The 24,670-nt window shown below is 36.9% G+C and overlaps 1 protein-coding gene across 2 annotated transcripts in view; it reads left to right on the top strand.

Annotated features, from left to right (window-relative positions):
- The first annotated feature begins 284 nt into the window (after positions 1-284).
- The window catches only part of POLQ (DNA polymerase theta), a 175,222-nt gene continuing 150,836 nt past the window's right edge, over positions 285-24,670 (top strand). For both annotated transcript variants that reach the window (XM_022564544.3, XM_089909957.1), the window contains exons 1-9: positions 285-986; positions 1,465-1,644; positions 3,572-3,702; positions 5,141-5,297; positions 6,909-7,017; positions 14,625-14,844; positions 17,338-17,485; positions 19,876-20,022; positions 21,681-21,893. In XM_022564544.3, coding sequence (XP_022420252.2) covers positions 806-986; positions 1,465-1,644; positions 3,572-3,702; positions 5,141-5,297; positions 6,909-7,017; positions 14,625-14,844; positions 17,338-17,485; positions 19,876-20,022; positions 21,681-21,893 — 1,486 coding nt within the window. In that variant the 5' untranslated portion in view covers positions 285-805. The remainder of the gene's footprint in view (positions 987-1,464; positions 1,645-3,571; positions 3,703-5,140; positions 5,298-6,908; positions 7,018-14,624; positions 14,845-17,337; positions 17,486-19,875; positions 20,023-21,680; positions 21,894-24,670) is intronic.

The raw sequence follows: 24,670 nt of genomic DNA, 5'->3' as shown, positions 1-24,670 counted from the left end.
TCTACCTTGCCAAAGGTAGAGCACAGATCCATTAACAAACTCTTGGCTCCGAATGATCACTCGGGCACATCCAGAGCCCCTTCTATGCAGCGTTCTACTACCTAAGAGGTCTATCGGCCGCAGTCCCTATCTCTCCATCACATATTCCTCACAGCGTATGATGGCTAAAGTAGAAATTGTGTACAGAAATAACCTCTGCCCTACCATCTGTAAATCAGTTATACATATACATATGTTCCCATATCTTGTTATAAAGCAGAAAGTAAAGCAGGAGTAAATTGCACTCCATTCTAAATCCTAAATTTTACTTGTATAATATTTTGCACATATAATTTGTAATAATTGTTTTAAAAATACAATATGTTAAATAGAGCTACTTCTCTACCTATTATGGGCAGTTCATTTTATGAAGTTAACATAAACTTGCTATTTAAACCAGACATGGAGAAAAAGAAAAGGAAAAACTTTAAGCCAGTATGATTATAATTGGAGATTATATATACTGAGTCTGGTTTTTCCCCCCGTTTAATCTAGGTCCAAGTCTGGTTCTCTTTCACTATCCGACAACCGAGGTGACAGGCCGGAGGCCTAGGACACCAGCGAGAGCCCCTCCTTCCCCACGATTCTATGGTCCTCAGGTTACTCTCGTCACTGGGAACTCTATGGTTCCGGGGCGGGCTGGGAGGCCTGAGTTTGAAAGCCGTGGCGGGAAGATGGCGACCACACCTGTCGCGAGCTTCCGTTTCTTCCGAGCGGGAGGACGCTGGGACTGTGCCTTTCCCTGAATGGCCGAGAAGATTTCGCGATGAATCTGACGCGCTGGAGTGGGAAACGACGACGTTCAGCACCAGGCTCAGACTTCTTTTCGGGAAGTGGCGGTGACAGCAGTGACAGCCCCCTGCTCCTCTCGGGGCCGGTGCTGAGCCCGCCCCCGGGCCTGAGACGCAGCCTGAAGGACCGCGGCCGCCCGCCGGCCAGTGCTGCAGGTACTCCCAGGCACTCCGTGGGCAACGGGCGAGGTAGGCAGCTCAGCCGGGCCACTCGTCGGGAGGTGTCCTCACCGCGCGGAGCTCGCGCGTTTGCACGGCCTGCTAGGCTTCTACTCCCCTTTCTCAGTTTGTGACTAGGACCTGGTGCGGCACGTCACTTTCTATTGACGTGGAAGAGCTTTCAGTCCATATTCAGCGACTGTCTGGTAGTAATCTTCAAGTGGTTTCTGGGTATTTTCGACCTTTATTTACAGAAACAACTTACTAGTTGGCCAAATCTCATCACCTGTAGGGAATTCACTCCTAATAGTGCCCAGTGCTCCTTACAGATCCTTATATTGTATGTGTTTTATGTCAGGATGTACTTTAAATAGCCTCTTTACAACACATAGGAATCCCAAAACACAGTGGAAAGCAAATTACTGAAGTCTTACGTTAGAACTAAATTCAACTATTTCCTTTTTTTTCCTAAAAGGGAAATGCAAGCAGACGTTTCCTGACGATAAAGTAGACAAGCTGCTATTGGCAAATTGGGGGCTTCCTACAGCAGTTCTGGAGAAATATCACAGTTTTGGTGTAAAAAAGATGTTTGAATGGCAAGCAGAGTGCCTTTTGCTTGGACAAGTCCTGGAAGGAAAGAATTTAGTCTATTCAGGTATTCAAATTTGTGCAAGTTAATTTCTCTACTATTTTTAAGACATTATTAATGTAAAGGACACTATTGAGGTAAGGTGGGTGAGAGAGTGCTTTATAACTAGAGAAAGTCTTAAAATATTTGAAAAGCAGAGTTTCATCATATGCATACTTAAATTTTGAAAATTCCATTAGGTGGTAGGGTGGGGGAAGGCAAAAACCCAACAATTTAAACAGAATTATCTGCCTACCATTCCTCTCAAAAAACATGTGTCCCAGAGCTTCCCTGGTGGCGCAGTGGTTGAGAGTCCACCTGCCGATGCAGGGGACATGGGTTCGTGCCCCGGTCCGGGAAGATCCCACATGCCGCGGAGCAGCTGGGCCCGTGAGCCATGGCCGCTGAGCCTGCGTATCCGGAGCCTGTGCTCCGCAACAGGAGAGGCCACAACAGTGAGAGGCCCGCGCACCGCAAAGAAAAACAACAACAACAACAACAAAAAAAACATATGTCCCAGAGTGAGTGTGCAGTATGAGATGTAAATGTGCTCTTCCCACAGTTGATCTCAGTTGCTTTTCAGTGTGTGAACATTTTACGTTATATGTTTATAAATTGACCTGCTTATACAGGATTGTATATACAAAATCCTATGTAATATACTTTATGAAAGGTTTATATGGGCTTTCAAGAGCAACTTTGACTTACATAATTTTTAGCCGTGTGTGCTTAGTATACTGACTTTAGAATCTAATCACTTGGTAAGATGTACGTCCTTTGTATCAGTTTTCTCTGAAATTGTGAGTCATCCAGATTTTCATTATGGCTGCCAAAATAATTAGAGAGTTAACTGTCAATAGATATAAGTTCAGGCTGTTTACTGACTGTGTAACCTTGCAAATTAGTTGAGAGAGAGAAGCAGAGGGAGGGAGGGAGCAAGCGCCTACGCGCACAGAGAGCATGAGTGCCAGGGTGTGGGCTTAGAAAAGTTTTTGGCGTGTAAGAAATACTCAGTTAATGCTAACTAGTGGCAGTTGGTGGCATTGGTAGAATGGCCTGACCGTTTCAGTTGCTTAAACAAGAACTTGGGTGTCATTCATAACTCTGCTCACCAACTCACATTAATTAATCACCAAGTGTAGTGTCTGTTACCTCAAATGTCTTGATTCTGGCTATTACTCTCTGTTCTTAGGTCCATTACCTAGTTTACTATCATCTTCTAGATTATGCAATAGTTCTCTAACTAGTTAATTTTTTCTTTCTGCTCTTGCTTTGCTCCTGCAGCCTAAAGTGATCTCTATAAAGTATAAATATGATTTTGTCATTCCTTTTCATAAAACTCACTAGTCACTCTGCATTGTAGGATTATAAAAGTCTTCTCCATGTGGCACTTTCGTATCTCTTTTTTCACTCCCCTACTTGTACTTTATACTTCAGGCTTACTAAATTACTTGCTATCATCTGAACATACCAGGCTTTCCTCTAGACCTTTACACATGCTGTTTTTTTCTGCTTGGCATTCCTTTCTTCTTGCCTTCTTTGCTCTCATAAGTTCTGTTTCCATAAACTTCCTTACAGCTCTTCTCCCTCAACTTCTATCATAGCTCCTATCACAGTGTATTAAAGCTTTTTATCTATTTCCCCAAAGCAGGGCTTTTAACTGTTCAGTACTTAAAGGAAAGGATCTTTAGGTATAAGCTAGGTACTCAGTAATATTCATCATTTATTTGATGTAAAGATTTATTTGTCTCTGTTTTCACTGTGAGAGTATTTAGAAACCTGGTTTAAAGTCAGGGGCATTTCAGCGTATAAAGGTTTCAAATGCTAGCTGGGGCCTTAATGATAGTTTAGCCTTGGGCTATTTAGTTACTGGATATGATTTAAAACATTTATTAATGCAGTGTATCAAATATTACTTCTTTTTGTGATAACCTTGCCGAATAACTTGTTTTAGCTCCTACAAGTGCTGGGAAGACTCTTGTTGCTGAACTACTTATTTTGAAGCGGGTCTTGGAAACACGGAAGAAAGCTCTATTTATTCTGCCCTTTGTCTCTGTGGCTAAAGAGAAGAAATACTATTTCCAGGTAATGTTCTTTTACTAAGTTTGAAATTGTGAAAGGCCTATTATTGGCAGCTTCGGCTTTACTCATTTGAAATGGAATTATAAAAGCAATTGGAAAATAAAATTTCTTTTATTACATCCCAATGTAGCTTTAAAAGTTGACCATTTATGAGGGGAAACTTTTAAATTACTGCATAAAGGAGAAAGGGCCATTAAATCAAAGAGCAATCGGTGAAAATTGTGTAAAAATTTATAAACTTTTCCTTAGGAAATAGGCAGAGTACTTTAATTAGCATATAAAAGTGCAAATTAAGAATCAACCTCTTAAATGAATAGTAGGACTAGACTGAAGCATGGAAAGGAAGTGTGTTTGAGGAAGCATATCCCATCCTGATGCAGGGCCATTTGGGAACGTTAGAGGATGAAGAACAAGATCCATTGGTGCTTATGTAAAGCTCCAAACCTGTGTTTTCTTCTCCTGTTCTCCTGCAAAAATGAATGACAACAGTATACATTTGTGTGACGCTCACTGGTCTTTAAGGTATTTTTACAAATACAATATTTCATTAAATAGAATAAATTTATTCTGATTTCTGCAGTGAAAAAATGTGATTTCGGAATGCCAAGATTATTGCAGTGGTAATACAAAAAATCTGAGTTCTAGTCCCAGTTTTGTCACTACCTGTGTCTTCAGGCCAGATACATAATTTGCTGGGCCTCAGTTTTTTCACTGGTGAAATGAAACTATGGGGTTAACTATGGGTTAACTTAGTAAACACTCAGAAACATTTTATTGAATGAACAGCTCTAAAATTCAGTGGTTCTATAAATCTTTTTAACAGTTATTTCAGAGGTCAAATAACCAACAAAGCTGGTTCTACATGGTAACATCCTTTCAACTTAGACCAAAGTAACAAAATAATGATCCTTTTTACTGAGAAGGTATGTTAGTTAAAAGTTAAACTAAAAAAATTAACATCAAAGTCCCATTGCATTTGACTTTTGAAACCTTTTCTTCCGTTATATAAAAAACTAATCTTTAGTGGGATAATGAGAATATTTTCCTCACGAAGTATAAATTTGTTTCTGAAAATATTACATTAGTGTTAAAGAAAGAGTGAGTTTCTTGCTTGTTTATTAGATTAAAAATGTTAGTGCTTAAGGTAGTTTTTCTTTAATTTTAATTTCTATAAAGAGCTCTTAGAACTTATTTGATTAAGTATGCCATTTTATTTGACTCTGTCTTAACAGAAAATCTCTGTACTGAGTTTTGTCAGTTCTGAACTTCTTATTTTTAGTATATGATTCTAAAAAGAACCAGTGTGCCCTGACCAGGAATAACTAACAGTAATCTGATAAATGTATTTGAATACTTATGTCTATGTTTTGGGAAAGAACCAATTTAAGATTCATGAATTTCAAATATTTTCCCCTGTATTTTTCCTTTTTACTCAATTTAGAGTCTGTTTCAGGAAGTAGGAATAAAAGTAGATGGTTATATGGGCAGTACCTCTCCAACAGGGCGTTTCTCGTCTTTGGATATTGCTGTCTGCACAATTGAGAGAGCCAATGGTCTGATCAATCGCCTCATAGAGGAAAATAAGATGGATCTATTAGGTAAGCAAATAAGAAAATAAGTATATACTTTCTCTTGCTATTTTTGATAGAATGGAGTGAAGCTGTTGTGATTTCTGTATGACTTATGTTTTATTCTATTGTCTGTCATCTACTTCTGGAGGTGAAAATTGGCATTTGTAATGTTAGGAACTCTGTAAAAAAAAAAAAAAGTTTTGCATCCTACTGATGTTATTGACTCTACTTCCTTGTATTTTTGCACTTTACAAAGCATAGAGGGTATCCTTGAACCCTCAAGTCATTTCTCATTGCTTCTTTCCTATCTAAAGTTTACCAGGAATAGAAGGAAGCACCTGCCATCTCTGCAATTAGTGTATATATGTATTCATTATCATATTCTGGTACTGTGGTATCTAGATTAGGCCTGGACCCAGAGGCTACCATTTAGCAGGCAAATGGTAGGGAGCTATAGAAACTGGCACTGTATTTGAGCTTGGAACTTTTCTACCTTAATCCTTTTTTTTTTTCCTTTTCCAACCACTTGGGAAAGCCCACTATGTAGAGGTAGCAACAGGAAGAGAATGGTTATAGCAGCAATAGAAGCTGCAAGAATATCAGTTAGCTACTCATTGTTTTCCTGGTGAACTTAAATGGTAAAGTTAGGGTAGGGTAGGGGTGGGGAGTAAAATCAAAGATTAATGAGACACAGACTCCACTCTATAAAGCTTGGAGAGAGAAATCACATTCATCAGTTTGTATCAGAATTGTCAGATTGTGTTATATCAGATTAAGTGTTATATCTACTATACCTAGCACAGTTCTTGGCACACTAGGTAGAATAAATATTTTTTGGATGGATGAATGAATGCTGAAATAAGTCATCATACAATATGATTTGGAAATAGCTTACTGATGAGGAAAAGGATCATCATGTACCATTAGGAAATAGTCTGAAAGGTCTTTATTTTTGTAGGGGGATTTGTCGGGGGGACACTAGTGCACATGCAAACTATGATATTATGAAAATGTTTAAAGGAGGCATTCGTTGATACAAATTTCAGTACTTCTTGAGCATTATTCCAAGTGCATAGACTGGTTTGATTCTCCAAGTAGGGGAGGAGGGAATTATGATCATATTCATGTTTTATAGTAGGGTGAGTCACTAGTCTACCATAATCAAACAAAAACATCCTCTTAAAATCATTTATTTCTTCCTGATCTGATTCTGTTTTTCTAAGCACTTGCTAACATCAGTATGGTTGCCCTGGCTGTTTTCCCCATAGCAAAGTCAACCCACTGAATAATTGTTGTGGATGTCCTTGATTTTCATCGTACATGTATTTCTACAAGGTTGCCAATTAAGAATTGTCTGATAACATGACGAAGTTTTTCTTGAGTTAGACCTGAGTTAGCTAATCATTGATTTTTAGATACAGAATACATTGTGGTAAGACCACTTATTATACTTGAAATATCTTGGAAAAGAATTGTCTGCTATGTGGAATCTGATTTTTGTTTTATGGTTAGAAATTTGTATTACATGCAGTGTATTATAATGACAGCTATTTATGGTACAAGATACAAGATATTGAGTCTTAAAATTCTTGGAATTGTGAAATTCTGTAAAAACTAGTATCTGGAAAATCTCTTTAGGAATGGTGGTTGTGGATGAATTGCATATGCTGGGGGACTCTCCCCGAGGGTATCTGCTGGAACTTCTGCTGACCAAGATTTCCTATATTACTCAGAAATCAGCATCTTGGTAAGTACCTGAAATAACTAAGTTCCTGAGATTCTAAAGAATGTTGAGAATGTGTTTGCAAAAGTGCATAATAACTAGGAGTTAAATACATCAGAGGAGGGTAGTACTTATTTAGAACAAACTCATGTACAGCATTTCATTTTTGTTCCAAAAGAAGTACTTAAGACTAAGAGTGATTTTAGATTATTTTTAAAACATTCTTAAATTTCTGACTGCTCACCACTTTTATGACAGAATTTTTAAAATCCAGTTTTTGTATTTGTTATCTGTACACACATCCTTTTTAAGTAGTCAAGGCTAATTATGAAAAATAGCATTTCTTTATCCCCTACTTTCCAGAGGTAACTATTTTCAACTCTTACAGCTTTTTTTCTTTTTTTAAAAAAATTTATTTTATTTATTTATTTTTGGCTGTGTTGGGTTTTTGTTGCTGCGTGCGGGCTTTCTCTAGTTGCGGCGAGCGGGGGCTACTCTTCGTTGCGGTGCATGGGTTTCTCATTGCAGTGGCTTCTCCTGTTGCAGAGCACAGGCTCCAGGTGCATGGGCCTCAGTAGTTGCGTCACTCGGGCTCAGTAGCTGTGGCACGCGGGCTCTAGAGCTCAGGCTCAGTAGTTGTGGCGCACAGGCTTAGTTGCTCTGTGGCATGTGGGATCTTCCCAGACCAGGTATTGAACCCGTGTCCCCTGCATTGGCAGGCGGATTCTTAACTGTGCCACCAGGGAAGCCCCTCTTACAGCTTTTTAAAAATTCTGTTTACACGGATATCTCTAAATATAGCTACTTGAGTTTTTAGTTTTACACATTATATATTGACTTTTTACTATGGAAGATGAAGATCTAGCTCTTTTTTATATTCTTGGCTCACTCTGCCTGATCTCCTCCTCCAGCCCCTTAGTCTTTCTTTATCCTCTCATTATATTCCCATTCTTCAAATATACTTATGTTCTAATTTTGCTTAGTTCAGTATTCAATATTACACTGTTATGACTATATAAGTGTCGTTGTCAACTGAGCCATGTGGTATATTATGATTATTTTTACTTTCTAAATAACTTTTTGTTTTCTCTGAAATTAATAAATGTCTTTTGTTTGATGAGTTGGTTTTCTGTGAACTTATCATTGATTTATCTCTAGCCTCTTCCCCACTTATATGAATCTCCACCCAGTATGTTCCAATACATTTGTTATTCTGCCCAATTTGTTTTCTTGAAGAAGTTTCTCCTAAAGCCTCCTGAGTTGTTCCAATTTAGATAGGTGGTTAATCTATATATGTGCTGTACAACAGTTATCTTGAGATCTCTTTTTATCATTATCATTCATTCCCATTGCTGTTTGCTTGAGTCAGAGCCCTCCTTTTTTGTGATCATATGTATTTCTCTTGATTCACTTTCTCATTTTAGTGGGGATATCTTCTAGGAAGTTCCACTTTATTTCAGTGTACAGACTATTATGGGTATAAATTTTGCAAAAATTAGCATGTCTGAAAATGCCTTACAATTATTCATAGATTTTCCAGGTACAAACGTCAAGATTTTAAACACTTTTAGAGTTTTGAACATAGTACTTCATTTTTCTCATTACTATTGAGAAATGCAGTGCCATGCTAATCCTTCATCCTTTGTATAAATTTTATAAATTTATTTATTTATTTTTGGCTGTGTTGGGTCTTCGTTGCTGCGCGCGGGCTTTCTCTAGTTGTGGTGAGCAGGGGCTACTCTTACTTGCGGTGTGTGGGCTTCTCATTGCGGTGGCTTCTCTTGCTGGGGAGCACGGGCTCTAGGTGCGTGGACTTCAGTAGTTGTGGCTCGTGGGCTCTAGAGTGCAGACTCAGTAGTTGTGGTGCACGGGCTTAGTTGCTCCCTGGCATGTGGGATCTTCCTGGACCAGGGCTCGAACCTGTGTCCCCTGCATTGGCAGGCAGATTCTGAACCACTGGGCCACCAGGGAAGCCCTGTATAAATTTTAAAATTTTTCTCTGAGAGTTTTTAAGAGATCCTTTTCTTCCTTAGTATTGTGAAATTGCACTGATGTGTCTTGGTGTTGGTCTATTTTCTAACATTGTTCTGGGTACTCAGTAGTTGCTTTTAATCTAGGAGCTTTTGTCTTTCAGTTTAGGGAGATTTTAACACAACTCTTGCAGTATGTGGGAAAACATGCAGATAGTCATCTATGTCCCAAATTAGTAGGGATATAGAAGATATGACTAATACAATTAGCAAATTTGACCTAATGGATGTATGTAGAATATTTACCAAATAAGAGCAGTATATATATTCTTTTCAGTTACATATGAAACATTTACAAAAAAAAACCCCTATCATGTGCTAGGCCATAAAACAACATATTTAAAGGATTTAAGTCATTTAAAATATATTCTTTGAGAGCAGTGGAATTAAGCTAGAAATAACTATAAGAAAAACATAACTGAAAGATGCCCACATATTTAGAAATTAATAAATAATTCTGACCCCTTTTGGGGTGAAAAAAATAATCACAGTAAAAACAGGAAGATAGTTTGGAATGAAAGTATAATAAAAATATCTCCTAATGAAATTGTGAAATGCAGCTAGAGTTGTTTTTTTTGTTTGTTTGTTTTGCGGTACGCGGGCCTCTCACTGTTGTGGCCTCTCCTGTTGCAGACACAGGCTCCGGATGCGCAGGCTCAGTGGCCATGGCTCACGGGCCTAGCCGCTCCACGGCATGTGGGATCTTCCCAGACCGGAGCACGAACCCATGTCCCCTGCATCGGCAGGCGGACTCTCAACCACTGTGCCACCAGGGAAGCCCTAGAGTTGTTTTTAAAGGGAAATTGATAGTATACACTGTGTATATTATTAAAGACGAGAGACTGGAAAATTAATGACTTATTCATCTCTAGAACTTAGAAAAAGAATAGTAAAATAATGCTACAGAGAGTGGAAGGAAAGAAATAATAAAGACAAGAACAAAAATTAATGAAAGAGGAAAGTCATTATCCTGAACATTAAAAAAAATTCTACAAGTCAGTGAGGAAAAATACAATGTAATATATCAATGGGTAAGGAACTTGAAAGACATTTATAAGAGGGTATCCAAATGGTGTCTAAACATGAAATGGTGCTTAATCTCATTAGTAATCAAGGAAATGTAAATTACCTCTTCAAAGAGCTATTACCACACACTGTCCAAAATACCTAACAGATTGACAATACTAAGTGGTAACAAAGATGTGGAACAGTAAGGAAGTCCTAGCCACAGCAATCAGACAAGAAAAAAAAATAAATAAAAGGAATCCAAATTGGAAAGGAAGAAGTAAATCTGCCACTGTTTGCAGGTGACATGATAACTATACACAGAAAATCCTAAAGACACCACCAAAATACTAGAACTCATCAATGAACTATGTAAAGTTGTAGGATACAAAATTAACATATAGAAATCTGTTGTATTTCTGTATGCTGACACGAATTATCAGAGAAATTAGGAAAACAATCCTATTTATAATTGCATCAAAAAGAATAAAAATCCTAGGAATAAGTCTAACTAAGGAGGTAGAAGACCAGTGCAATCCCTATCAAATTACCAATGGCATTTTTTGCAGACCTAGAGCAAAAAAATCTTAAAATTTGTATGGAAACACAAAAGACCCCGAATAGCCAAAGCAGTCTTGAGAAAGAAAAATGGAGCTGGAAGAATCAGGCTCCCTGACTTCAGAGTATACTATAAAGCTTTGTTCCAGTACCATACTGTAATCAAAACAGTTTGGTACTGGCACAAAGACAGACTTATAGATCAATGGAACAGTATAGAAAGCTCAGAAATAAACCCATGCACCTATGGTCAATTAATCTACGACAAAGGCAGCAAGGGTATACAATGGAGAAAAGACTGTTTCTTTAATAAGTGGCACTGTGAAAACTGGACAGCTACATGTAAAAGAATGAAATTAGAATACTCCATAACACCATACACAAAAACAAACTCAAAATGGATTAAGGACCTAAATGTAAGACCAGATGCTATAGAATTCCTAGGGGAAAACACTCTTTGGCAGAACACTCTTTGACATAAATTGCAGCAAGATCTTTTTGGATTCACCTCCCAGAGTAATTAAAATGAAAACAAAAATTAACAGGTGGGACCTAATTAAACTTAAAAGCTTTTGCATAGCAAAGGAAACCATAAACAAAATGAAAAGACAACTCATAGAATAGGAGAAAATATTTGCAAACAAAGTGACCGACATGGGTTTAATCTCCAAAATAGACAAACAGCTCATGCAGCCCAATATCATAAAAACAAACAACCCAATAAAAAATGAGAAGATCTAAATAGACATTTCTCCAAAGAAGAATACAGATGGCCAAAAAACACATGAAAAGATACTCAACATCGCTTTTTATTAGAGAAATGCAAATCAAAACTACAGTGATGTATCACTTCACACAGAATCGCCATCATTAAAAAGTCTACAAACTATAAATGCTGGAGAGGGTGTGGAGAAAAGGAAACACTCCTACACTGTTGGTGGGAATGTATATTGGTACAGCCTCTATGTGAACAGTACGGAGGGTCCTTAAAAAACTAAAAATAGAACTATCATATGATGCAGCAATCCCACTCCTGGCCATATACCTGGAGAAAACCATAATTTGAAAAGATACATGCACACCAATGTTCACTGCAGCACTAATTACAGTAGCCAGGACATGGAAGCAACCTAAATGTCCATCAACAGGAATGGATAAAGAAGATGTGGTACATATATACAATGGAATATTACTTAGCCATAAAAAAGAACAAAATAACGCCATTTGCAGCAACATGGATGGACCTAGAGATTGTCATAAGGAGTGAAGTAAGTCAGACACAGAAAGACAGGTGTCATATAATATCACTTATATATGGAATCTAATAAAAAATGATATAAATGAACTTACTTACAAAACAAAAACAGACTCACAGATCTTGAAATCAAACTTATGGTTACCATAGGGGAAATGTGGGGGGAAGTGATAAATTAGGAGATTGGGATTAACCTATACATATTACCATATATAAAATAGGGAACTAACAAGGCTGTACTGTATAGCACAGGGAACTCTACTCAATACTCTGTAATTACCTATACTGGAAAAGAATCTGAAAAAGAATAGATAAATGTATATGTATAACTGAATCACTTTGCTGTACACCTGAAACTAAAACAACATTGTAAATCAACTATACTCCAACATATATATATAAAAAAATCCTAGGAATAAGTCTAACTAATGAGGTAGAAGACCTGTACTCAGAAAACTATAAGACACTGATGAAAGAAATTGAAGACAACACAAACAGATGGAAAGCTATACTGTGTTCATGGATTGGAAGAATAAATATTGTTAAAATGACCATACTACACAAGGCAAGTTACACATTCAGTGCAATCCCTTCCAAAATACCAATGGCATTTTTCACAGAACTAGAATGAAAAATTATAAAATTTGTATGGAAACACATAAGACCCTGAATAGCCAAAACAGTCTGGAGAAAGAATAACAAAGCTGGAGACATCACACTCCCTGACTTCAGACTATAGTGCAAAACTACAGTAATCAAAACAGTATGGTACTGGCATAAAAACAGACACATAAATCAATGAAACAGATTAGAAAGCCCAGAAATGAGCCCAGACTTTTATGGGCAATTAATCTATGACAAAGGAGGCAAGAATATACAACAATGGTGAAAAGACAGCCTTTTCAATTAATGGTGTTGGTAAAACTGGATTACTGTCTCACAGCATGCACAAAAATAAATTCAAAATGGATTAAAGATTTAAATCAAGACCTGAAACCATAAAACTTCTAGAAGAAAGCATAGGCAGTATGCTCTTTGATGTTGCTCTTAGTAATATTTTTAGGATATGTCTCCTCAGGCAAGGGAAACAAAAGTAAAAATAAACAAATGGGACTATATCAAACTAAAAGGTTTCTGTACAGCAAAGGAAACTTTCAACAAAATGAAAACGCTGCATACTGAATGGGAGAAGATTTTTGCAAATGATGTATTCAGTAAGGGGTTAATATCTAAAATATATGAAGAATTCATATCAATCAACATAAAAAAATCCAATTAAGAAATGGGCAGAGGGTCTGAATAGACATTTTTCCAAAGAAGACATACAGATGGCCAACAGGCATATGAAAAGATGCTCAACGTCACTAATCATCAGTGAAATACAAATCAAAACCACAATGCGATATCACCTCACACCTGTCAGAATGGCTGTTATCAAAAAAGACAGCAAATAACAAGTGTGGGCAAGGATGTGGAGAAAAGAGAACCCTTGTGCACTTTCGGTGGGAATATAATTGCTGCAGCCACTATGGAAAACAGTATGGCGATTCCTCAAAAAATTAAAAGTAGAACTGCCATATGATCCAGCAATTCTACCCCTGGGTATTTATCTGAAGTAAAACAAAAACACTAATTTGGAAAAGATATGTGTACCCCTAGGTTTAGTGCAGCATTATTTACAATAGCTAAGATATGGAAGCAACCAAGTGCCCATCAATAGATGAATGGATAAAGAAAACATGGTGTATTTATATACAATGGAATATTATTCAACCATACGAAAGAAGGAAATCCTGCTTGCAACAACATAGATGGACTTAGAGGGCATTATGCTAAGTGAAATAAGTGAGACAGAGAAAGACAAATACTTTATGATTTCACTTACATGTGGAATCTAAAAATACAGAACAGATGGTTGCCAGAAGGATGGGGGTTGTGGGGAGGAAAGAAATAGGTGAGGAAGATTGAGGTATAAATTTCAGTTGCAAAATAAATGAGTCATGGATATGAAGTGTACAATGTGGGGAATATAGTTAATAACTAATAGCTTTGTATGATGACATATTGTAACAAGACTTAAGCTGATCATTTTGAAATGTATAGAAATATTGAATCACTGTGTTGTGTAACAGAAACTAACAGTGTTGTAGGTCAATTATACTTCAAAAATGAACAAACTCGTAGAAAAAGAGATCAGATTTGTGGGTTACCAGAAGCAGAGTTGGGGAGAGAAGGAGCTGAATGAAGGTAGACAAAGGAACAAACTTCCTGTTATAAGATAACTAAGTACTAGGGATGTAACGTACAACATGATAAATATAATTAACACTGCTGTATGTTATATATAAAAGTCATTGAGAGTAAATCCTAAGAGTTCTCATCACAAGGAAAAAACTTTTTTCTGTTTTTTTAATGTTGTATCTATATGAGATAATGGATGTTCCCAAAACTTATTGTGATAATCTTTTCATGATGTAAGTCAAATCATTATGCTGTACACCTTAAACTTATACAGTGCTGTGTGTCAATTATATCTCAATAAAACGGGGAAAAAACACACATGGATTGCAGGGGTGTAACTCTGGTACAGTCTCTTTGGAAAACAGTTGGACATTATCTAATAAAATTAAGATAATATAAGACCCAGCAATTTTACTCCTAGGTATATACCCTAAAGAAATTTATGCACGTATATACCAAAGGACACGACCAAGAATATTGTTAGCACCATTTGTAATTAGTACTGTGTGTCTTTTAGCATCATTTTCATTTGTTTTTCACAGCCAGGCATATTTAGCCAGTCCTCTGTCTAATGCCGTGCAGATTGTTGGCATGAGTGCTACTCTCCCAAATTTGGAGCTTGTGGCTTCCTGGTTGAATGCTGAACTCTACCACACTGACTTTCGCCCTGTACCACTGCTGGAATCAGTAAAAATTGGAAATTCTATTTATGACTCTTCATTGAAGCCTGTGAGGGAATTTCAACCCATGCTGCAAGTAAAGGTAAGTCATTATTTTTATATAATTACCACCAGTACCTTTGTGTTTGATTGCATTTTCTCACAAGTTAACAGTTTTTTTTGTTTTTTGCTATACGCGGGCCTCTCACTGTTGTGGCCTCTCCTGTTGCGGAGCACAGGCTTTGGACGCGCAGGCTCAGCGGCCATGGCTCACGGGCCCAGCCGCTCCGCGGCATGTGGGATCTTCCCGGACCAGGGCATGAACCCGTGTCCCCTGCATTGGCAGGTGGACTCTCAACCACCGCGCCACCAGGGAAGCCCAAGTTAACAGTTTTTGAGTTAAGTAAAGTAGGGGGTTGCAAAGTAGTTGATTATGCATTATATACGCATTAGAAGGATTCCTAATGCTAAGCTAATTGGTTTCATATTAAAGAATTGGTGTTGGTGAGAGAGGAAATGTAGCTGTGTCTTAAATTTAAGTATTATTTCCTATAAGTGTAAGTATAAAATTTTGTAGATTTTTCTTTTTAACTAGGAAAAAGATTTTCTTATGGCTTTGTTTACACTAAACACTAACGTGGAAAATTGACCTTTTGTTTAATGTTATAGGTATAATATAGTAGAGTGGAAAATTCATTTTAGTGATATTTCCTACTCACCTCAGTACTTCATCAGAAGTACTTCTGATACTTCATAGGGATACTTGATATGGCTATGATATTAGTTGAATCACATAACTTCTCTGAATGTAGTGTCTTCATCTATAAAATGGGATGTAATACTTGTATTTAGTATTGTAAGAATGAAATTTGATTTAAAAAAATTGCCTAGCACCTAGAAAGGGCCTGAGAAATATCCCCTCCCCACACCCCTAAATACACTTTAAAACGTTTAGTTCACAATATTTTTCTAAGCCTGATTCTTCAGTACTGAGGTTAAAGGACTGACTCATGATCTGTGCTGCGAGGGATCTGTTTTTATGCCGAGCAGTGCCTCTGAGTACTGAAAAAGTTAAGGGTAAGTTTAGAACTAGGAATAGGACTAAATTCATGTGTTTTAGTACCGTCATAGGTATGCATTTGTAGCTTCTGCATGCCTGGTATGGAATCTTATTTAGTTGCTTCGCTCTGTACCCCAAATTTCACCTGACTGTGCCTTGGTTACCTTAAGTATATAAGTAAACACATTCATCTACTCTCCTGTTAATCTTCTTCTATTATCATGCCTATGCCTCCACCTCATTTAAATGTTACAACTCTTACCTGGATTTTTGAAATAGACTCATAATTGATCTCTTTGCTTCCTACTTTGTCCCTTTCACCTGTGCTTAAAATCAAGAGCTAGTGACCTATTTAAAATGAATATCACATTCTGCTCAAAAACTTGTGATGGTTCCCTGTTTCATTTAGAATGAAAGCCAACATCTTTAAAGTAGCCTACAAGCCCCTGCATGATCTGTCCCACTCCCTTAGTGCGCTGACTTCAGTTTCTATATTCCTTCTTACTTCCTCCGTAGCCTTTTTGCTATTCCATAATATGCCAAGAATCTCCCACCTCAGGTTCTCTTTATCTGGAATGCTTTCTCCCCCAGGCATCAGTAGGGTTTACCCTTTCGCCTTTGGACCTTTACTCAAATATCAATTTCTCAGACCTTCCTTGGCCACCTTATTTAAATTGCTGTGTTCTCCCATTCCTCCTATTTTCCCTGTTTTATTTTTCCCCTTTGCACTTTTCAAAATTGAACATACTACGTGTTTTACTTATCTTGTTGTTTTTATCTATCTTTTCTTACTGGAGTAGAAGAACTCTGAGGGCAGAGCTGTTTTTCTGCTTTATTCTCCATCCGCAGTGCCTAGAACAATATATGGCACATAGTAAATATTTGCTTAATGAGTGAATGGATTAATGAATTAATCCAGTTACACACACTGACCTTCCAGTTTTGAGAACTCCCTGGGCCACCACTGGGTGTTTACAAATGCTCTTTGTTCTGCTTGAGATGTGTTCTCTGTCCCCCAGTTACCTTTCATTAGGATAATACTTCCCATTCTTCACGTCTCAGCTAAATCATCAGTTTCTCAGGGAAACCTTTCTTTCAGATCTTTCAAATTTATGTCAAATATGAGGCTTCAAAACACCATAATACTCTCTTTCATAGTAAATATTATGATTGTATTTTACATTTGTTTGTTTAGTACTTTAATATGTTTCCCCAGTGAGACCTAAACTCCTTAAAGATAGTACCTTGACTTTCTTTTACTCACCATAATATCCCCATTACCTGAGGGTTGGAGGTCAGTCAATATTAGTTGAATGAATATAAGATATTTCCTACTCACCTTGCATCATAAGGAAGTTTATTTTCTTCTTTTCTCTTTCTGCTTTTTCTTTGTTTTATTACTGATTTTGTGTAACTGATTTTCATCATGCCTTTGAGTAGAAAAACCTTTCCCTTGAAGCAAAATGAATGACTTTAAAATGATATGAAAATGTTTTGAAAGTACTACTATAGTGGCAACTTCTCTTTCTTTTAAAGGGAGATGAGGACCATGTTGTTAGTTTATGTTATGAGACCATTCGTGATAACCATTCAGTATTACTTTTCTGTCCGTCAAAGAAATGGTGTGAGAAGTTGGCAGATATCATTGCCTATGCGTTTTACAGTCTACACCATCAAGCTGAGGGTAAGTTACTGATAGCTGTGAAAGCCTCCATACTTAGGACATTTGCTTGAAAGTAATGTTAATAATTATATTAGCAAAGCATGGCTCTCTTTCATCATTGCCACCACCTGCCTACTGTATACTCCTTTGTAAAACTATGCTTTTGTGACTAATCATCTCCTTATCCTCCTTACAGACGATGTGTACACACATTTAGACTAATCTTCAGAATTTTAAAATGTTGGATTTCTACAGGTATATACGAGGTTCTTCATCTAGGATCCATGGGCTTTGAGAGGTTGACCTCGAAGCCCCTAAATTGTATAAAAAACTTCACATATACACATTTTTTTGGGGAAAGCAGTCATATCTTTTTTATATTTCCAAACTGTAACTCTAAAAAGAATCATACACACACACACACACACACACACACGTACATATACATATATACACATGTATTGGGTTGGCCAAAAAGTTTGTTCATAACATCTTATGGAAAAAGCCGAATGAACTTTTTGGCCAACCCAATATTTTAAAAGCTTTACTGAGGTAGAATTTATGTGGAATAAAATGTACCCACTTGAAGTGTGTAACTTCATGAATTTTAACAAATGTGTTCACCTGTTTAACTCCCCCACTGTGATCAACATGTAGAGCATTTCTGTCACTCTAAAATGTTCTCTTTTGCTGTCAATCTCCTCCCTCTATCCCCAGCTTCAGGCAACCATTCATATATTTTCTGTCACTCTAGATTAGTTGTGTCTTTTCTAAGAATTTCATATAGTAAATAAAGTCATATTGTGTGTATGTGTCTTTTGTGCCTGGATTCTTTTACTCATCATAATATTTTTAAGATTCATCGAGATTGTTACTTTTATCAATTTGTTTCTTTTTTATTGCTGAGTATTGATTAGTATATTGCTATAACCATTAGTATATATTTTTACTGATTCTAGGATGAGTTCTAGCTTATGGTCCCTTGGGGTCAAAGATAAGTGTAGGGAAGACAGAGACCAGTTCTAGTTACAGAATACTGTGATATTTTATGACTTTGTTATGACAGTGGCATCTTGAGGACAGGTGATGGATATCTCAAGCCTAGCTCCAATAAGTAAACTTTGCCTGAAGTTATATTGGGTAGACTCTGATCCAACGTTTTAATATCTCTTCTAGTTCCCTCTTAATTGATACTTTCTTATTATGCCAACTTATATTTTTTATGTGAACCATGATAATTTATATTCCTTAATAACCAGAAACATTATTAATATTTTCTTTGCTTGAGGCTCTGTTATTTTGATTTATAGCAGTGGTTCCCAAATCCTGGTGCTTAGACTGGAGCCTGGGCTATGATGAACTTTTCACCAGAAAAGTAAAGACATGGCAGCACATTTTTCATAAAGATGAAGTTTAAATTTTGAAATTATCCCTACTAATTTTTTTATGTTAAAATAACTTTTCTTTTGAAATAAGGAATCAATGATAATTTAAAAAAATTTTAAATTGTTCTTAGAGAAATAAAACTTTGGCAACCCTCTGTGGATCCTCAAAATTTTAGGAAAAGTTTACCTAAAAGACTTAAAAATATATAAAATATAAGATACATTCTGTGAGAAGGTTTACTAGTTCAGAAATCCAAAAGTCTAAGAAATTCTTTAAGCAAACATAGTTCTTGCATCTAAGATAGTCTTCTGGGGGAAGTTACACATAGAGGCAAAAACAGAGGGTAATGTATGATTAATTACCACATTGGTGCCAAAAAGGCTAGAAGAATTGTCATTTAGAACTAAGCTCCTATGTGATTCTGACACTGCTTGTTTGGGGGGGTGGGGCACACTTTGAGCGAGGATTTTGATTTTTAGTCTCTGAGTGGTAGTATCTGTAATTTTCTCCTTCCTTCAGCTGTTTCTTTGATCTCCTCCTGTGGGCTTGATCTCACCCTAATATCGTGTTTCCTAAACTTTGGTACACATTAGAATTGCCTGGGGAGATTTAAAAATCGTTATGTCCAGGTTGCATCACATCACAAAGTCCAGAGGTGAATGCCAGGCATCAGTATTTTTAAAAGATGTCCAGGTGATTTTTTTTTTTTTTTGGCGGTACGCGGGCCTCTCACTGTTGTGGCCTCTCCCATTGCGGAGCACAGGCTCCGGACGCACAGGCTCAGCGGCCACGGCTCACGGGCCCAGTCGCTCGGTGGCATGTGGGATCTTCCCGGACCGGGGCACGAACCCGTGTCCCCTGCATCAGCAGGTGGACTCTCAACCACTGCGCCACCAGGGAAGCCCCGTCCAGGTGATTATTATAAGTAGTAGTTTCAGAACCATTGCCCTCTGTCACGACTCAGGCAGATAGCAGTTAAAGAGGTCCAAGGGGAGGTGACAGTGTTGATGATTTTTTTGTGACAGGATTGGTAAGATCATCTGAACTTCCACCAGTGATACTGGAACAAAAGGGCCTCCTAGAAGTGATGGATCAGTTAAAACGTTTGCCTTCAGGACTGGACTCTGTATTACAAAAAACTGTGCCATGGGGAGTAGCGTTTCATCATGCAGGTATCCGTATTTATAATATGTTATTAAGAAGCCCCCTCCAAGAATCCTTATAATTTCTTCATTTTTATTTTTATATTTGATTTGCATTTGATTTCTTGTTAACCACACTTAATACTCTTAGATTTTATTTTAAGAAATTGTGTGATTAAGATTAAACAAGAATAAGAATAACATGTAGGTTTACTTATCTGTATGGTATATAAGTACTAGATATAAGCTTTCTTGTACCATTGGGGAAATGAATTCTAAAATTATTACCTTTCTATACTTTGTTTTCTTAAAAATTAGGTTAGAGTGGTACTTGCTATCCTAATTTTATGCCACTCTGTTTCCTTTTATCTCAAGGGGTACTGGAAATATTCTCACGAGTATATCAAAATCAAATTAAGTTTAGAATTTGTCATATTATATTTTGAGAGGGCTACAAGTGTTTAAAAACCAAATACCTAGGTTGTCAAAATTGCAAGGGTTATGACAGTCACCAAATTGAATAATTTCTTTCAGGGTATGATCTGTCAATGATGATATGTGCTGAGGATATGATTAAGAATATATAGTTTCTGGGGAGTGGGAAGGGTAAGCTGTGACAAAGCGAGAGAGAGGCATGGACATATATACACTACCAAACGTAAGGTAGATAGCTAGTGGGAACCAGCCGCATAGCACAGGGAGATCAGCTTGGTGCTTTGTGACCGCCTGGAGGGGTGGGATAGGGAGGGTGGGAGGGAGGAAGACGCAAGAGGGAAGACATATGGGAACATATGTTTATGTATAACTGATTCACTTTGTTATAAAGCAGAAACTAACACACCATTGTAAAGCAATTATACTTCAATAAAGATGTAAAAAAGAAAATATAGTTTCTATGATTAGGAACTTAACCTTTTCAATTTATTTAAAACTTTTATCGTGCTATATATAAATAAAATTAAAAAATATATATATATACCCATATACACAAACACATAAAAAAATTTTCATTGTATATAACTTATAATGCATACTAATAAAATGAATACTGGTGGACCCACAACTTATTTACAAACTAGAATCCCAATCCTTTTGATTTTTTTAAAAATAAAAGAAAATAAAAAATAAGCCACGTAAGTGTGTATTCTATGTGCTGTTTTTCATTTACTCATGTATTTATTTTTCAGACATTTATTTATGTGTCTCACCATGGTGTTGGATAGACCCTGCAGATACTGTCATAAGGCATGTCTCTACCTTCAAGGAGTTCTTGTCTAGAGCAGGGGTCAGCAAACTAGTCTGCTGGTCAAATCCAGCTGTTTTTGTAAATAAAGTTTTATTGGAACACAGTCTTGCCCATTTGTTTTGCGGCTGCTTTCACGTGACAGTGGTAGAGTTGAGTAGTTGCAGCAGGGACCATCTGTCCTGCAAAACCTAAAATATTTACAGATAAAGTTTGACAACCCCTGGTCTAGAAGATGAGACAGAAGTACAGTATACAGTACAAGGGTTGGCAGATTATACTCTTAAATTGGTACACTTTGATTACTTCTTTGTTTACAGTCATAACAATAGCTTGAAAAAAATCTTTACATGCTTGTAACAGATTCTCAGATCCATTTGTAAGTGATCAAGTACAATATTTTCATTATATGTTAATATATGTTATTGTAATTTCTTTTTTTTAGGTCTTACTTTTGAGGAGAGGGATATCATTGAAGGAGCCTTCCGTCAAGGTCAGATTCGGGTCTTGGCAGCAACTTCTACTCTTTCATCTGGGGTGAATTTACCGGCACGTCGTGTAATCATTCGGACTCCTATTTTCAGTGGTCGACCTCTAGATATTCTTACTTACAAGCAGATGGTTGGTCGTGCTGGCAGGAAAGGAGTAGACACAGTAGGTAAGTGAGTTTGAATTTTGTAATAGTGTTGCTGAAGGACAGTGTCAGTCTACCTGAAATTGAATGGCAACCCATTTCTTATCATGCTGTATTTCTTTGTTATCCAAAACACTAATGTCATCCTTTTGGATTTGTTTAATATTTATATGAGTATAACTTAAAATTTTCATATCATCAACTATTGATTGTCTAGTAATGTAGAATCAAGATTTTCTTTTGTATTATATACAGTGAAATGATTCAGTATTATGTTAGATGACATCACATTAGCTGTAAGATGACTTAATTTCCAGTATCATCTACTATTTTGTGCTAGTGAAGGGATTAATTTTTATGGGTATTAATTCTGTTTAGGTGCCTGCTGTAAGAGTTCAAATAGGGATGCTGAGAGCCGGGAAGTACTCACACACTTTTGGAATAGGAACTTCATGTACCCTCTTTCTCTTTCTAAATTGGTGCTGGCTCTAAAAACACTTTTTCAGTTTCTTATTTTGTATCAGCAAGTGATGATAATATTACCAGCAATGCAAACAAAACTTTTGTCTTAAGCAATAGGGAAGAGGCTTGTTTGAATTAAATATGAAGATAGCAGCAAATATTATTTCTTGCCTGCTACATTATTCTGGGTATGACTAAATTGTTGAGTCTTCTAACATTAAAGAACTTTGAGAGGAACATTCTCTGTCACACTTTCTTTCTTCTAGTTTGTTTTTCCGTGTTCAGCAATATAGTTTCTATCTTGTGGTATAAGATGGCTATTCCAGTCTCTGTTATCACATCTGCATTTCAGTCATCAGGAAGGAGAGATGAGGAAGTAAAGGGCCCATCCTACCCTTTAAGGACACTTCCCAGAAGAGTTGCACTTAGTATTTCTCCTTACACACAATTGGCCAGAACTAAGTCATATGTTTACATTCCCTGACTACAGGGAAGCTGGTGAATATAATCTAGCTGAGTGACCCTGTGTTCATCTAACATTTAGGGGTTTTATTAAAGAAAGAATGAGAGAATGGCTATTAGGGGCAAGTATTAGTCTCAGCCCTAGTAGCAAATGATTCGTCTGTATGTAATCCCTGAAGGGCCACTGGTCTGCCTCACTTTTAAGCCCTAAGAAGTTTGTTGATTAAACAAACCTTCCAACTCATTGGATTTCTCTTACTAAAGGCATCAAATAAGTTTATCCTGCTTCTGTCTCTTACTTTATCTACGAAATATGCAGATTACATTTATGTGTTTTAAAAGGGCGGGAGGAAGAGCTAAGATGCTCCCTTCTCATTCCTAACTGCCTCCGTCTGTCCTTCCTCCAATTTTCATTTCTCAGTAGACTCACAACTCTGGAGAGTGGAGTGTAAGTTCATTTTACATAGATACTCTTCTTTCAAGGCCAGAGGGTCTTCAAGGTGATGTAAAGATAAGGAGGTTTTATTTGCCTTGCTACGTTCTTAGCTTGTGCTTATCTTTCTCATGGGGAAGAATAATAGGAAGGTTGGCACCCTGGACTAATATCAAGCCTTAAATCAGATAACATTCAAACAATACTAAAATATACCACAACAACTTTGTTTCTGAGGTCTTGGAAACTTCTGAGATTTTGACTTTGCTTAATGTTCCATTTTAGGATGGCATATGGCTTGCTCAGAATTTCTTTAAGTGGGGAATGTGCAAATAAAGGGTTTCATATCAACTATGAAGATTTAAATACTTGGTCATTCTTTTTGGACTGTGTAGCATTTTTGTAACTTCTTTGCATTTTATAAATGATATTAATATTTCCTGGATAGTTCATGGAGTTTTATTTAGATGACTCTTCAATCTCTCTTTGGATTTTTTGGAACCTTCCAGTGTAGGATGATGGTGCTTTGTGCCAAAACAGTGACTTGCAGTTAAAAAGTTTGCAGATCTATCTATATCAAATCTATGAATGATTTGATTCTAATTGACTTCTCAATTATAATATGGATACAGCCTCACTAGGCAGGTGGGAATGGGATCTGGACATATATACTGGCATTATTTTGGGCATTTTCATAAATCTTGCTCATCCTGAAAAAGGGTTGTCTATTTTGTTGAAGAATCAAAGCCTGGAAGAGCTTTACACTGCTCAAAGTGGCTTTTTACCTTGTTGCTAATGCTAGTTGATCCATTTTCTAGGTAGTTTTTTTGTTTTAAGCTGGGTTGTTTTATAGTTATCACAAGAGCCAGGTGGTATATTTTATTCACCTGGCTTTTGTTTGTTTGTTCTGATGGCACCTATGTTTTTTGTAATTATATTTGGGGTAAATAACCAATGGTTATCAAGTTTATAGTTCCTTATATTTTTCCTATCTTGATTCTCAATTTGGCAGTGTTAAGAAAGCATCATCTGTATTTTCTCTCTGCCTGGGTGGTTTGTATAGTCCACCACAATGCTACTTTTATTTTTATTTTTCTCTAATGCAAATGGCCTTCATTTTGCCTGTTGAATATCTTATTTACTGCTTCCTTTCCCTTACTATTGGATTCATTTTTGAAAAAAAATTAGTTTTCTCTAGTTTTAATTGTTGTAATAAGTGTTTTTGTTTGTATAAATTGTATATTTTTTTTCTTAGTGACTTTTTTTAAGGTTTAATTTTTTTTTTTTTTTGGTGGCTGCGTTGGGTCTTTGTTGCTGCATGCGGATTTTCTCTAGTTGCAGTGAGTGGGGGCTATTCTTCGTTGCAGTGTGCAGGCTTCTCATTGCGGTGGCTTCTCTTGTTGTGGAGCATGGGCTCTAGGCATGAGGGCTTCAGTAGTTGCAG

This window comes from Delphinapterus leucas, chromosome 4 (assembly GCF_059928025.1).
Source record: "Delphinapterus leucas isolate spDelLeu-1000000601 "Yukka" chromosome 4, BTC_Dleu_Yukka2, whole genome shotgun sequence".
Classification (NCBI taxonomy): domain Eukaryota; kingdom Metazoa; phylum Chordata; class Mammalia; order Artiodactyla; family Monodontidae; genus Delphinapterus; species Delphinapterus leucas.
The sequence above is the reverse complement of the archived record's forward strand: the minus strand, read 5'-3'. Positions and strand labels throughout refer to the sequence as shown.